This window comes from Colletotrichum gloeosporioides (genome assembly GCF_011800055.1).
Source record: "Colletotrichum gloeosporioides strain Lc1 chromosome Unknown consensus_85, whole genome shotgun sequence".
NCBI classification, from domain to species: Eukaryota; Fungi; Ascomycota; class Sordariomycetes; order Glomerellales; family Glomerellaceae; genus Colletotrichum; species Colletotrichum gloeosporioides.
This window is the reverse complement of record NW_025544730.1, coordinates 75,568-91,429: the sequence shown is the minus strand read 5'-3', so window position 1 is coordinate 91,429 and position 15,862 is coordinate 75,568. Positions and strand designations below refer to the sequence as shown.

Below are 15,862 nucleotides of genomic sequence, written 5' to 3'. Positions count from 1 at the left end.
TTGTGTTCCGGCCTGGAGGATGTTCTCATAAGAGCTGCTGAAACTGCTGGAAAATAAGGCCGACAGACAGGAGTACTCCAACACATCCTGAGTTGTTGCTCACGCCAGGCATTCAAAACTACTCATGGAACAACAACCAGAGACAACGCTCAATAGTTGCAAGGGCAACAATCGAGACGCGGACAGCAGCACCTGCAGCGAAAGACTGCCAAGGTTCAGAGCCTCGTGCGACTCTTGTACTCGATCCAAGCTTAGATGCGACGGAGGCAAGCCATCCTGCGGGCGGTGTTCCGACCGGGACGAGTCCTGTGTCTACAGTCGCATAGGACGTGTGGGACGGCCGCCCCGGCTACCGGCCTCCCAGCCGAGCCAAGCCCAATCTCATTGCACCGCAAGAAACAAAGCAAGTAGGAGTCACCGCCGTGCCACGATCAATGAATTTTCAACCACAAAAGACCTTACGAGTATGAACCAAAAGCCTTCTGGTCATTCTAAGGGGCGGCCGAAAGACAATCTCAAGACCATGTGCTCAGACGACATCCGATCCCAGGAATCAACACATGAAAGTAACGAAAACGACTGTATATCGGTACAGACAACCCTATTTCTAGATCCATGGCTTTCGTCCCACGGTGATGAAGATTCTCCAAGCGGGATCCAACATCTCCTGACACCAGTATCGGACGATTCCGTGGCAGCTATGACTTCAATAAGTGGTAACTTTCAAAATACTAAGCCGACGGGAACAACTGGCGATTACACACAAGACCAAGGCCTGGACTTTGATGCTTTTGATCTTCAAGTGATAACGCCAAGCTCTGCACCGGCAGGTACGACCCGTTTCCAAGATGAAGACTTGAAGATGATGGACCTCGGATTTGACGACATGATGGACCCCGACTTCGACATCGACATCGATTTCATGTCCAGTAATGGATGTATCGCACCTCAGTCACAATCACCTTCAACACAGCAAGGGATATGGAAGGGCGACATGATGCCGGAAACCTCAGACATTGGTGACCTTGAGAACATATGGAACCAGATTATGTCAGGCACATCCAAGCTGCAGCGGGTCATTGGCTCTATTGCGCCAGCATTATCTCGTCCATCTGGACCAGATAGGAATTGTTCTTGCCCAACGCTCATCGGCAGGCTCCAACTTCTGGCCATACACCCGCGATTGTCTCCCCAAAGACAGGCTGGACACCGTCGTTACGGTCACAATCGTCTTCGGCAATTGCCACTCGACTTACTAGTCTTTCTTGACGACGCCGTATACCAGACAGTTGTAACAGTTCGTTCATGCGGGGTGTGTGGAAACGCACCGAGGGCATTGCTTACGCTTTGTCTCCACGTCGACTGGCTAGTCGATGTGCTGAAAGAGACGTTGGAGACGGGTCTACCTGGTCTTTCAACGCCGGCATCAGTTTCAAGCACCCAGTCCCTAGTCCTGCCAGGAAAGCATGGGACAGCATCCGGCATTGAAGAACCCAGAGCTGACCGTGAGTCGGGATGGTCGAATGTAAAGGGCACTCTCGGAGGAAATGGTGATCTGAACGATACACTTCCGTTGAGCCTGGGGTCTTTCCAGATGGAGGGAGAGCTCTGGAAAATATGCATTCGAGAACTCTTGAAGGCCAGACTCAATCGCCTTTCTCTACTCTTGGAGGAGGTATTTCATCATGAAGGAATCAGGGACCGCGTGAGAAACACGCTGAAAGATACGGACTACGATGCCCGATCCCCGCTCGACAAGGCTGTGAGAAGCCTAGCAGGAGATATTTACTCCAAGATCGAGTTTCTCTTTGGCATGTTAGAGCTTTGGCAAACTTGCTAGAATACCCTACGCCATAGTTGAATCACATCAAAGAAGAACTAAACTGCAACTTTGGAACAGGACTTCACGATATCCACAACACTACGGATTCCCTTAGGAGTCAAAGTGCACTGGGGACTTGGTTGTCCATCGGTCTTTCATTATGTGAGTAATGAGAAGGTTCAAATCAGGGCAGTTTAGAACGAGATGGGTAGGCCCAGAAGTGACCTCGTTGCGCGGCACGAGAGGCTCGAGGACACCGAAGCGAGGGCGGAACCCCGCCCGGATGGTGGATTCTGAGCCAGGCATTCGGTGTGTGCAACCTCTAGCTACCCCGCAGCGGAGGCGGCATTCGGCCACGACCACCCTCGTACCGCACGTATCATGTTCGTAGACTCTTGTTAGATCCGCACAAAGCCGCAACAAGGGTTGTGTTGATCAGGGTCCATGCAGCTGTGGGTGTCTCCCCTGCTCCATCCCGGTCTATTGATTTTTGGTCCAGTCAGATAAGCGTGTTGAAGGGTTTACAGGGAGGGCTTTCTTTGAATCGAACGAGAGTCTGCGGTATCCCATCGGCTGCCACATGACGCCAAAAGACACGACTCGGTTATGATCCTAACATTAACCCGAATCTAGAGAAAGTGAATTTTGAAAATGGGCTAAAAAAGTATCTAGCGCCTTCCCGTATCTTAATTGGCTCTACTCCGCATGGGAGGTTTCTGGCGTCGTGTGGCAGCCGGCGGGAACCTCACTGTTTAGGACTGTTTAGGACTGTGTAGACAGCCTCTACTTGCCGGGTGTACGAACGAAAGTTCAAACCCTCGCGCAAAAAGAGTGCCAAAAGATATTGTAACGGATAATACTAATAGAGTTCGGTGATGGAAAGACCATCAGTTCAATCGGATCACAAGAAAGTACCGAAATCACCGAGGAATCCAGATTCATTCGGCGTATGCTTCCCAGGCGATCGGGCATGACCGGACGAACTTTGTGATCTGGGCAATGCGGTCTAAAACTCCGATCTGATGTTAGGAGCAGAGCAATGGAAAAAGTACGTGCTGCCCATGAAAGGCGCAGAATAAAAAGTGAAAACGAAGGAGAGTAGTCCGTAGTCTCGAATGGCCTTGCGTCAGTGAACCACTTAGATGGACAGTTTGGATGTCTGAAATTCTAGACGTGACCGCAGTACCCCAACAAGGATTAGTTTAACAAGCGTGCATGCGATATGCAGGTAGGATTAATCCTTCAAATGCATCCTGTCACATGGGCTGCAATCAAGGCGGACTATCATACATGCAAGCTAGAGCCTGCTCCATCAATCGATCAAATGTGGCGTATCTCGTCGTTTGTCTGATATTTGATTCGAATTATAGTCTAGAAATTGCATGTATCACGAAAGAACATCAGACGTCGGTTTTCTTTCTCTTATCAGGTATCTTCTATATCTTCGGATCATTCACCTCATCATACACCCATAATTATAGTACGCCTTGCTAGTATGAGCGAGGGAGGGTTATTTAGGCAAGGTGACTAAACTCACTGATCAAGAATCGAAGCTCAAATGCTGTGCTATTTACTGAGTATGCTATTTTTTAGTATCTGCTACAGTCAAATAACCTTCACACGCGTGGACAAGCCGAAGTAGAAAAGCTATTTGAAACCTGGCCTCAATACATGAACATCTCGTTTCCCGCTGAACAATTATCCTAGGATAAAAAGGGCGCCAGGAACAAAACCCCGACCATTAGTAACCTAGATCGTCCGGCCGATGCTGATTTCCAAGCTGATAAATTAAACTAACGGCAGAGATCTTTTAGTGGGAAAGATTGACTGCCCCACTTCTGTGAGATGTAAGTGCCGTGGAATTTATTCGCCGATATGGAGCAGCGCGGGAAATATACCCCATTTTCTCGGAACATAACGTTAAACAAGGAGGACAGAAACACGTTACGATCCCCGAGAACATCAACTATGGGAAACCTTGGGCGACTGAATTAATCATGTAGCCTCTTCCAGAAAAAAAATAGCGTTTTTGGAACGGTGAAGTCTCTTGACATTCCAACAGCTGAACTGGCTAGAAACGAATACATCGTTAGACCAACAATCGTACAGCACACCAAAGATTGACAGGACGGTATCATGGCCTCTACAATCTCTCTATCTGCGAAGCAGAGCACCATGAACTGGGCATGTCTTTCACCAATCGTTGGATCTGACTCCGACAGTGGCCTGGGAACGAACAGCAGCGCTGGACGGAGTCCGCTCCCTGAAAACACATTGGCTCCATGGTCCCCAAGCATAGCTCATGATGAGCCAGTCGCAGTGGTTGGAATGGCGTGCCGCTTTTCCAATGTCGAATCACCCTCCAAACTTTGGGATCTCGTCACGTCAGGTCGTACAGGACGGACAAAGATTCCAGAGAGAAGTTGGAATGCAGAAGCCTGGTACCATCCATCTAGGCAGCGGACGGGGCAGGTAAGTCATTGTGTGATTTTGCCCCAACACCCCCTGAAAGGCTGGCGATGGCTTTTGCTCCCTAAAACACCTATTTACTGTTCGTAATGATCGCTCACTAGAAGAATCCGCAGATCTGTACGACTTCAGGTCATTTTCTTGAAGACATTTCAAGTTTCGATGCTCCATTCTTCTCAATCTCGGCCAATGAAGCCGCATCCATGGATCCAATGCAGCGTCTTGGTCTTGAGATTAGCTACGAGGCATTTGAGAACGGTTAGCTACCCACGCCATACATACCCGGTGAAGGCCATCTGAGAATGACATATAAATATAAGCTTGGTCATTGTGACTAACTTCTACAGCCGGAATTCCGATGGAAAAGTTAGCACGGAGCACTACAGGAGTATATAGTGGCGTGATGACCAATGACTACCAGATGTTGGCAGAAGGGGACCCGTATTCCTTGGGCACCAATTCTGCAGCTGGCACTGGACGGTCGATGCTATCAAACCGCATATCGTGGTTTTTTGATTTACGCGGACCTAGTCTTACGATTGACACTGCATGCTCGTCAACCCTGTATGCGCTGCACTTGGCTTGTCAGTCCATTAAAACGGGAGAATGCCATCAGGTGAGTACATTCCTTTTTTCCCCATTACGAACATAGCTCCAGATGTCGATCCAGCGCTAAAAGTCTATAGGCGTTAGTGACGGGGCATAATCTTATTTTGAATCCCACTTTCTTTTCTCAACTTTCTGCAATGCACATGGTTAGCCCGGACGGAATCAGCCACTCATTTGACTCCTCAGCAAACGGGTATGGACGTGGAGAAGGCATGGCTGGTGTTGTAGTCAAGCGGCTTTCCACTGCAATTGCTGACGGCGATGTCATTCGGGCCGTGATTCGGGCCACGGGAGTCAACTCTGACGGCAAGACTCCTGGGATTACTGTCCCAAGCGAAGAAGCCCAAGCCGACCTGATCAGGGAAGTATACGAGAGATCAGGACTGGACATGGCTCAGACCTCCTATTTCGAAGGTAGAATAACCGTAACGGCCTTGTAAGCTTTGTGAACATTTGCTGATACTCTCCCAGCGCATGGGACTGGCACACCAAAAGGGGTATGTAAATGATGCATTGTGGTACCCATTTGAGCGGAAGAATCAGGGATACCTTCGACTAACGCTCGCCTGGTAGGATCCTATCGAGATTCGTGCAATAGCTTCAACCATCGGTGCTGCTCGACGGGCCTCTGGAATGGGGCGGTTGGATGTTGGTAGTGTGAAGCCGAACATTGGCCATACTGAAGGCTGCGCTGGCTTGGCAGGCTTGATTAAAACCGTTCTTTGCCTCGAAGCTGGACTTATAACGCCAATCGCGGGTCTGCAACAAATCAATCACGAGATAGCTGCCGAAAACCATTGGATCAACTTTCCGATGGCAACAAAATCGTGGCCCGGCAGTGGTCTCAGACGAGCAAGCGTCAACTCCTTTGGTTTTGGCGGCGCCAATGCCCACCTTGTACTGGATGATGCAAGGTCGTACTTAGAAGAGATGCGAATCAAGGGAAGACACATCACAAAAAAGGCTGGATATCGCACTCGAAATTCAATCAATCAGTCACTCGACACATCCGAAAACAGGAGGCAGCTTCTATTCGCGATATCGTCGTTCGATCGGCAGGGTCTTGGGCGCACTGCTCAATCTCTTGGAGGGTTTTTGAGTCAACGGAAGCCTGTCCAGTTCGAATCACTCGCGCACACCTTGAACGTTCGACGAACATCACATCTATTCCGGAGTTTTGTCATTGCCAAGAGTCAAGAGGAGCTAGTCTCTAAGCTTCTGTCAGTGAACAAGGAGAAAGCGCAGCCTCTCGAAATCAGGTCGTCACGGAGCCGACGGCTAGTCTTTCTGTTCACTGGCCAAGGCGCGCAACGCCCAGGAATGGCAAAAGATCTTGTAAGGGAGTGTCCCGTCTTCAGAGACAGTATTGCAACCAGCCAAACGTACTTGTCGAGTTTGGGATGCAGGTGGGAATTGGTCGACTTGATAAAGAATGGCGATGCGGAAACCATGAGCGACCCAGAGTTCTCGCAACCTATGTGCACAGCAGTGCAAATTGCGCTTGTACATGTCCTTTGGTACTGGGGAGTCACAGCTGCAGCAGTTATTGGCCATTCTTCCGGTGAGATGGTAGCCGCATATGCTGCCGGCGCCGTGTCTCACGAGGAAGCTATGCGTGTTGCGTACTATCGCGGGCTGTTATCAACGCAGGTCAGCCGCCGCCTTGGGAGACCAGGAGCAATGCTAGCGGTGGGCCTATCTGAGAAGAGTTGTCGAGAGTTCCTGCAACGCCAAGATTTCGCAAACACTGTCACTGTTGCCTGCATCAACAGCCCGCAGGGTGTGACTCTTTCCGGAGACGCCCAATCAATCTCGCGAGTCGAGGCAAGCCTGAAGGATGCCGGTTATTTTGCGCGCTTGTTACGAACAGGCGGAGTGGCATATCATTCTCCCGACATGCAGATCGTTGGCGAAGACTTTTTGAAAGCTCTTGGCTCATTGAAGCTACGTCACAGGCCTCTAAGTGTGGCCATGTTCTCTTCGGTGACGGAGAGTCTGATATTGGATGCGGCAGAGCTCAATGCAAATTACTGGTACACAAATATGACTTCACCCGTGCGCTTTTCCGGGGCGTTGCACAATCTGCTTTTGCATGAAGGTCAAGATGGTCTGTCACCAAGCATACACAACACCACGGTCCTCGAAATTGGCCCTTCCAAAACACTTGCGGGACCTGTTGGTCAAATAATGACATCTGCCTTCAATTCTAAAATTACAACGAGTCTTTCATATTTGTCAATACTTTCGGCTGGGGAAGACTCAAGGGATACGTCACTAGCCGCGGCTGGAATGCTGTGGGCCATGGGACAAGCTGTGGATCTGGACAAGGTCAACAACCTGTCCTCCCGTTCCGACAAGCTGAAGCTGAACGAGCTTCCAATATTGCCGTCCTATCCCTGGAATCATTCAAGATCTTACTGGCATAAGACGTCTCCAAACTCCACAGCTCTGGGTGCGTTGCCTGCACCTCGCGCAGACCTCCTTGGTGTTCCTACCGCACCACCTAACCCTTTTGAACCGTCATGGCAAAATGTTCTCCGCCAAGATGAGCTCCCTTGGCTTGAGGACCATGCAGTCATGGGTGCCGTTCTATTTCCAGCTGCTGGCTACCTGGTAATTGCAATGGAAGCACTTCGTACTCTCGCTCGCAAGAAGAATTATCCGTTATACGGCATTGAGCTCTTGGATGTCCAGTTTGAGACAGGCCTGACTCTGGAGAATCATGAGAGTGCTTTGGAGAGCACAAGTCGTGGCCAAGGCATCACATTGACCTTGAAACCAGATGCTATGAACGAGTGGGAATATGACTTCACCATATACGCTACTTCAAGCTCCCCAGACGAATGGCGACGACTTGTGAGAGGCACCGTTGTGGGTATAAGAACCAAGAATGTCCTACGTCAGAAAGAAGATGACTTCGAAACTTCATCGAGAGAAGCAGAGTGGCGCAGTATCAAGCGTCCTCAGCTCCTGGAAGTTCAGAGGTCATCGATTGACGTTGTTGATCCGGCAAACTTTTATATAAATCTCTCAACGATTGGACTGAAGTATGGCCCAACTTTTCAAGGACTCAATGTGATCCGCTGTACACCCACAGCGACAGCTTGTAGGGCTGGTAAAGCCTACGGCGAGCTCATGGTCCCAGACACTCGGTCTACAATGCCAGAGGCCTATGAGTGTGAATATCTGATTCACCCTGCAACCCTAGACGGCATCTTTCAGTTGGTCTTTGCCGCGCTCAAGGCTATTCGTGCTGGAGGAATGAAAGACGCTGCTGTACCTGTATCGCTTCGAAGAGCCTTTATTGCCTCATCAATACCGAGAAGTGTTCACTCAAAGCTGATAGGTGTGGCCGCCGCGGAGTATGACGACGATGCGAAAGGAACTCAAGCAGCACCGAAAGATATCATCGGGAGCCTGGTGTTCTCCGACGACACTTTAGTGGAGCCTGCGGTCATAATCGATGGCATTATACTCCGCGAGTTACCGGTCGCTTCGGGATACGAGGCTGTCATGGACAGCAAGAGTGACGCTCGCGAAAACGAAATTGAGCGCACCGCCCAGTTTCTCTGGAAAGAAGATATTGATCAGGACTTCGACCTGTGGAAAGATTTGATATTATCGAAAACAACCAGGTTGGATCGGTGCACCTTCTTCTTGGATCGATTTTACCACAAACGACCGAATGCCAACGCCGTATGCATTGGCAGCACGGAGCTGTATGGAGGACTTCTTCAACCCGCGGTCAATGATGCTGGAACTAGACGGACACAGCTACTCAATCGCTGCGCTTTAGCAACATCCCTAGAGGAATGGAGCACGGTCATCGGAGTTTCTAGCCCCTCAACTCTAGAGAACTCCACAACCGAAAAGTTTGATCTTATCCTGTTAGACGAGAACGTGCTGGCGGAGGAAGACTTGCACGACGACCCACAGAGAAGTTCAGGCTGGTTTTTTAAAACCCTGAGTAAGGGTTGTGCTGCCGGTGCTTGGTTGGTCTTGATCGGAGGCGGTGAGAAGTCAGTTCTTTCGATGTCTCAGATTATGTCGGGGGTGGGCACTCTCTCGAACATCAAAGGCATTCGCATATCCGATGCGTCTGTGGATATTCATAGTTTTCGAGATGAGCCGGCTTCCATTCGTCCACGCATCAAAGCATCGCAAGAACAAGCTCTTCAGGCTAATGACGCCGTCAAAGAAAGCTTCCCACACACCGATATCATTATTCTAGAGCAAGCTTACAGCCGAAACACAAGGGCAGCACGCGACATTGCAACACCTCTGATGAAACGACTGGCATCAACGGGCTTCCGCATCTCTCGCGCAACTCTGAGACAAGCAATAGCATTCCGCGACCAGTTCAAAGACAAGATAATTATCTCGTTGTTAGAGCTGGGACAGCCGTTCGTTTATGATTGGGGTCATCAGGACTTCGCAGACTTCCAACAATTGGTAGACTCGGCGTCAAACATTCTCTGGCTTACAACAGGTGGTCTCTTGTGCCCGTATTCGGAAAGAAGCCTCCTTTACTCGCCAACCGTGGGGCTGCTAAGAGCGCTCAGAGCAGAGTACCCACAACTGGTGTTGGTCCATTTGGATGTGTCAGAAGTCACATGTTCTGACACACCAGAATCTATAGTGGAAGCCATCTTAGAGACGTTACGTTTGAGTAGAGTGGGCGAAGAGACCTTCTACAGCTCGGAAACTCACTTCGAAACCTACGAATCTGAGTACATCGAACAGAGGGGCTGTCTCTTCATACCTAGGATCATGGCACACACAGAAGCCGATAATTACGTTTTATTGGAGACATCAAGTCAAGATGGAAATCTTCTCCTTCCAACCTTCCGGGGATCATTCAATGATCTGGAATCAGTGCGGCTTCAAAGTCCACATCTCTGGTCGCAGACGATCGGTGAATCTCGGCTAGGGTACTGGGTTCTTCCGGAACGTGCCACGGAGAATGCGAGAGAAAATAGTCCATTGACTGGCTTGCAGAAAAGAACCTCGGCAATAATCAGGACGTCCCATTTCGTCGTCAACCCTGGCACCTGCCCAAAACGACAAATTGAGAATGGCTTTGAAGTCCCCATGGCGTTTCACACGCTGGGCGTCATCACGGGCTTGTACGAAGTTCATTCGAGTCGAACAGACTATAGCACTGGTGACTGGGTGCTGAATACTACCCCCCAACCAATCCAGCCTGGGTCGATCCATGACGTCAGAAAGCTGGTAAAGCTGCCCAAGTCTGTTGCAAAGGCACCCGCAGCCGCTGCTTACTGGTTGGGACCGATTTCCACGGCATATCACATTCTCTCAGTGATAGGAATCGTCTCTCAAGGTGACTATGTTGTCATCGACGTGGGGGGAAACCAGACGCTTGAACGGGCTTTCGCCATGGTAGCACATCGCCTTCGTGCCAGGAAAGCACTCATAATCAGAAGAGGAAGACTCACAGAGCAAGCCGACCAAAATGCTTATTCAGATGGGCCGGAAGAAGTCATCGTTTCACGGATTTCTTGCCTTAACCGAGCAACGATTAGGTATCTGCAGTCTCTCGCGAATGGAGTGAAGGCTGTGGTTTCTACCACCAGAACGAAGGAAACCCTCGACATGCTGATAAGCACCTTATCTTCCGATGGTTGTCTCATCCAACTTGACCCAAGAAAGCAGGAAGACTGTCCAGACAACCGACGCCCCAAAAGCTCTCAAATTTACAAATTCGACCTCCAATTATGGGATAATTCTGCCTCAGACGAGTATAGAATGGCTATCTCTAGAGTTTCGACTTGGGTTGAGACCGGCACCCTCACGCTGCCCGACGCATTGAGACAGGCATCAACCAGCAACGCTAATGACCTTGCAATGATTTTCGAGTCTACCACACACGGGACAGAACAAGAAGATGCCAAGATTGCGGTCTCGTTAGGACATTCAGATGAGGTCCTGATGCACAGGAAGACGTCAGCATCACCATCTGACAAAATCGACAATGCAACGATGCTGGATAATAACGCAACCTATATTATTTCAGGTGGGCTTGGGTCTCTGGGTCTGCACACGGCCAACATGCTTTATGAATTGGGGGCAAGACATTTGATGCTTCTCTCTAGGTCTGGAAAAGCGAAGTCTTCTGAAGTTTTGGCTGCACTGATGAACCTGGAGAGAAACGGTTGCAATGTCGACGTTGTGGCATGCGACATCACCTCTATGGAGGACATGAAACGACTGGGATCCGAATTCAGCGAAAGTTCAAGGCCACCCTTGAAAGGAATTATTCAGTCTGCAATGGTTCTCGCAGACAGCACGTTTGCGAATATGACATTTGAGAACTGGCAGAAAGCTACGGCTCCCAAAATCCAGGGAAGCTGGAATCTCCACAACCTTCAGCGTTTTATGACCGAAGGAAGTTCTGCATCCGAAAATAATATTGAGGACCTGGACTTCTTCATCTTGCTCTCTTCTGTCTCGGGCGTAATTGGGAACAGCGCTCAGGGAAACTACTGCGCCGGCAATACATTTGAAGACGTCCTCGCTCACCACCGCCGTGCCAATGGAATGGCTGCCGTCAGCCTCAACATAGGGCTTGTTTCGGACTCTAGTCACTTTGGAACGGGAACTATGTCATCTTTCCAAAACATTGACGAATATCTACGCGTTTTTGGACACCTGGCTCCTGTTGTGGTCAACACTGCTGAGGTGCTAGCAAGCGTCAAGATGGCCATTGCTGCATCTAATAAGCAGAATACGGCGTTGACGCCTTGTCCGTTGCAAATTCCCCCACAATTGGTAGTGGGCATATCGTCCCGAATCAGGCGATCGAGAGAGCTTTTGAACTATTGGTCTTTGGATCGTAAATTCGACCATCGAGCTGTATGGAGAGACAATGCGGGGTGGGAAGGTGACCAGGTCCCGAAAGCGAGCTTGCCAAGAGCCAAAGAGGCCCTTGCTTTGGCAAAGGACTTGAGCTCGGGCAGGCTCGTGGTAGAGGATCTTTTGAAAGCAAAACTGGCTCAAGCCATGACGCTAGATATTGAAGGAGTGGACGAGGCAAAGAGTTTGGGAGCTTATGGGAGTAAGTTCCATCCGAGGCACCAGCTGCCTCCACTAGCGATCTTTCCCACTGTTAACAGTTATCACAGTCGATTCTCTAAAGGCGACGGAGATGCGAAATTGGATCAACCGGGAATTCCATGTCGATCTGTCTATTTTCGAGATCCTCGCGCCAACTCCAATTGCAAAGCTCGCAATGAGAATTCTTAAATCATGCGACTTAGTAAACCATGATGCGCTGGGATTATAAGGAGGAAAGCTGGCCTGTATGTCATAGTGCCCTTTTTTGGTTGGGTTTCGTTTCCCCTGTTTCCCACTTCTTTTCTGGATCGGCAGGCGAGTCTTCCTAATGGATGACTGCAGGGGGTTCGTTCGTTGAGGGGTCTATTGGAACATTACCAAGCCAGTAGTGTGCCTAGAGAGTACCTTGACAGACATTTGAAGAACATGTATTGATCTCATACATTTCATGTGACATGATACCCCCTCGTGATATGTTGGCATCTTGAAACCTATCACTTATTGTGCATGTGCTGTCGTAAACTCAGTTGCAGAATACTCCATTGCTTCTTAGAATACCTCAGTGACATAGTCTTGCCATGACACAGTCTTCCACTAGTGATTTCCATTCCGTGTGATTCGGTGCCCATCCCATATTCCTCAGTCTATCAGCTCGACACTGCGCACTAACGCCCCAAAGTCCCGGTAGTTCAGGCATAAGCTCGGCAAATTGGGGATACTGCAGTGACTCGCACTCCATACTTCTGAAGATTCCACTATCTACCCCATCCACGGCAGATTGAGCTGATTGAATGGTGCTCCCTGCGTGACGTGCTAACTCTCCCATCTCGAGTTGCCCTGCCTCGACAAAGAAGTATCCACCAAGGCTTTGTCTCGACTCATCTCTTTTCCATCGATCGACAATAAAACAAACAGCTGATGCCAGGTCTTGAGGAGATCCCCAGCTCCAAGCGTTGCGCCCATTTCCCATCATAAACGGACCCCTGTCTTGCCGGCATAGGACAGCGTCAACGTAGTTGTGCACGAACCCCCTCGTTCGCACTGGCCCTGTTCCATTTCCCACGGCGAACGGAAGACCCATAATAACCGCATTGATATTTCCTTTGCCTTCTGCGGCGACAAGTTGAAGAAAAGCTCTTTCTTGTGCCACGTGCCAATGGTGAGTAGGGAGTGCCATAATTGTGTCGAGATCCGCGACATCGCTCACTGATCTTCCGTTCGGAGGCTCTCCAAGTCGAAGATTCTTAGGATCTGCCAGAGAGATGATGGCACTCAGCATGATGAAGAGGGTTGGGCGCCGCCCCACGTTATGCTGCTCATCATGCCCATCTGCTGCCTTTGTCGCGGCAAGACCGGCCACAAGAGATCTGATGCCCTCCTGGGTGTTTCGTGCAGCATATATAATTATGTCTGACACCGCAGCAGCATCATAGAGAAGCTTCTCATTGCTGAGGTCGCCGAGGAGTGCATGAACCTCCGGATATGAAGTTGCAATGGTTTCGACAGCTGAAGGCGATCGTACAAGTGCAGAGATCCGAAGGGACGCAGCGTTTGATACTGACCTCAAGTGAGAAAGAATTGAGCCACCTATGTAGCCGGACGCACCGATAAGGAGGATTCTCACGGGGACCGGCTGGGCAGGCATCACGAGTATGTTTCCTTGGATATTGCTGTGGCTGTGGCTGTGACGGTTTGGAGACCAGATGAAGTAACCAAGACATAAATCAACTTCAGCTTGAAAGGAAACGATGAATCTTACTTAAGATCCTGCAATAGTTACATTAGGCTCAGACAGCCCCTACGAGATATCTGCCTGTACGTGTTTGTTTGATGAATCCATCGCGGGCGCTTTCGGGTAATTGATTTTCATTTACACATATCATGAAGTAGCTTAAACATGTATTACATCGCTGCATTATTGTGTCGGTAGATAGTGCAACCAGCGCAAAGTTCGGGCGAATTTCCGCGGCGGCGACACCGCAAATGCCCGAGCTCACTACGGGTCTATCGGGTAATTGTCGTGACAATTTTTGCTACGAGGTTATTGATCCGGAACAGAACCGATGGTGCTCCTTGACTTTCAACGCCGATGGCGCGGACGTAACAAGTGTGCTCAACTAATTAGATATGTTACGGTTCAAGGAGCTGCTGTCATGAAACCCCAGCAATAATTGACCCCAATCAAGACTGCCACCATCCAAACCCACACGCTAATGTCTGCACCAATGCCAAGCAGTATCTCAGCTGCCCTGAGGCAAACTGAACATGCTCAGTTGGGCCACATCGACTACCAATCAATACTGAAAATTGCTGCCATACTCATTGTTATCTACTGGTGCCTTGTATGGATCTACCGCATCACTCTCCACCCCCTTGCTCATTACCCGGGTCCGAAGCTCTGGGCAACCACCTGTCTTGTGCAGACATTCTACGCTTTGCGTGGGGAGTTTGCATTTAAGGTTGCAGATTTACATACCAAGTATGGCCCCGTCGTTCGTTTGGGGCCGTCTGCGGTATCTTACATTGATGAAAGAGCCTGGGAGGATATCCATGGTCGACACGATGGGCGGAAACAATTGAAAAAGGCCAAGGAATTCGTGCCGACAAGCCCTCCTAACGGAGCCCAAGGGTTGGTATTTGTCAAGGATGACAATGCTCATGGACGGCTGAGGCGAAACTTTTCACACGGATTCTCTGACAAGGCTTTGCGTGACCAAGAGAATATCATAGGAGGATATTTCGAAAAGCTTGTCGCAAGAATTCGGCGATCAAGTGATGACCACAAGCCGATCAATATGATGAGGTGGTATCAACTTACCACTTTCGACATTGTTGGAGATCTCACGTATGGCGAAGATATTGGCTGCATGAACGATGATGCACGCGACCTTCACGTGAGTCAAGTTCCAAAGCAAAACCGCAAATGATCGGTTTATGGTGGAATGCTAACTTAGTAACGACAGAAATGGATTGAGAATTTGTATTACATTGTGAAAGCTATGTTCCTTCTCGGATTCATGCGAGATTTCTTCCGTCTTGACAAGCTGTTGCTCATCGTCATGACGTCTGATAAACTGCCCTTGAAGAAAAACAAACATCGACTTATGCTCATAGAAAAGCTGAACCGTCGACTGGAGCGGAAAGAACCACGCAGCGATTTCATGGAGCATGTCATTCGCAATCTCAATACCCCGACAGGCATCTCCTATGATGAGATGCTCATGACATCGTCCAATCTCCTCATGGCGGGTGCCGAGACAACAGCAATGACATTATCCGGTGCGACGTATCTACTTTGCAAGAATAAGCCTGCGCTTGAAACTGTCACTGCAGAGGTCCGAGAGGCATTTGGAGCCGATCCAGCAAGGATCGGCATGACCACCACTACTGATCGTCACCTCCCTTACCTCCATGGCGTTATCGAAGAAACGCTTCGTTTGTTTCCTCCAGTTCCGACAACCCTCCCACGCGCCACTCCGCCTGAAGGTCATTTTATCTGCGGGAACTTCGTTCCAGGGAATACACAGGTATTCGTAAATCAACTGGCTGCATATCGGTGGCCGGAGCATTTCGCAGAATCTGTGTCATTCCGGCCAGAGAGATGGAATGTCCAGAACAAGGAACCAATGTACGAGCATGATGCAAAGGGCGTTTTGAAGCCGTTCTCCACTGGACCACGGAACTGCATAGGGAGACATTTGGCGTATGCTGAAGTTCGTACATTGCTCGCTAAGATTCTTGTGGAGTTTGATTTGGAACTGATGCCAGAGAGTATTGATTGGATGCAAACTTTGAAGATTTACGGTGTTTGGGAAAAACGACCACTGATGATACGGTTCAAGCCTGTGACTCAAAAGGGCCGTTGAAATGACGTTGGGCAAGAAAACA

The 15,862-nt window shown here is 49.6% G+C and overlaps 3 protein-coding genes across 3 annotated transcripts; all 3 read left to right on the top strand.

Annotated features, from left to right (window-relative positions):
• Positions 1-700: 700 nt before the first annotated feature.
• GCG54_00001216 (uncharacterized protein) lies at positions 701-1,840 on the top strand (the record flags this gene model as incomplete). The annotated part of the gene is made up of 1 exon (XM_045401335.1): positions 701-1,840. The coding sequence occupies one exon, from the start codon at positions 701-703 to the stop codon at positions 1,838-1,840; it is 1,140 nt and encodes a 379-aa protein (XP_045258337.1).
• Positions 1,841-3,958: 2,118 nt separating this feature from the next.
• On the top strand, positions 3,959-12,203 carry GCG54_00001215 (Reducing polyketide synthase FUB1; the record flags this gene model as incomplete). Its single annotated transcript, XM_045401334.1, has 7 exons — positions 3,959-4,294; positions 4,408-4,549; positions 4,639-4,907; positions 4,978-5,336; positions 5,372-5,397; positions 5,499-11,975; positions 12,043-12,203. 7 exons carry the CDS (start codon positions 3,959-3,961, stop codon positions 12,201-12,203), a joined length of 7,770 nt encoding a protein of 2,589 aa, XP_045258336.1.
• Positions 12,204-14,199: 1,996 nt separating this feature from the next.
• GCG54_00001214 (Cytochrome P450 monooxygenase aclL) lies at positions 14,200-15,840 on the top strand (the record flags this gene model as incomplete). Its single annotated transcript, XM_045401333.1, has 2 exons — positions 14,200-14,868; positions 14,938-15,840. The coding sequence occupies 2 exons, from the start codon at positions 14,200-14,202 to the stop codon at positions 15,838-15,840; spliced, it is 1,572 nt and encodes a 523-aa protein (XP_045258335.1).
• Positions 15,841-15,862: the final 22 nt, after the last annotated feature.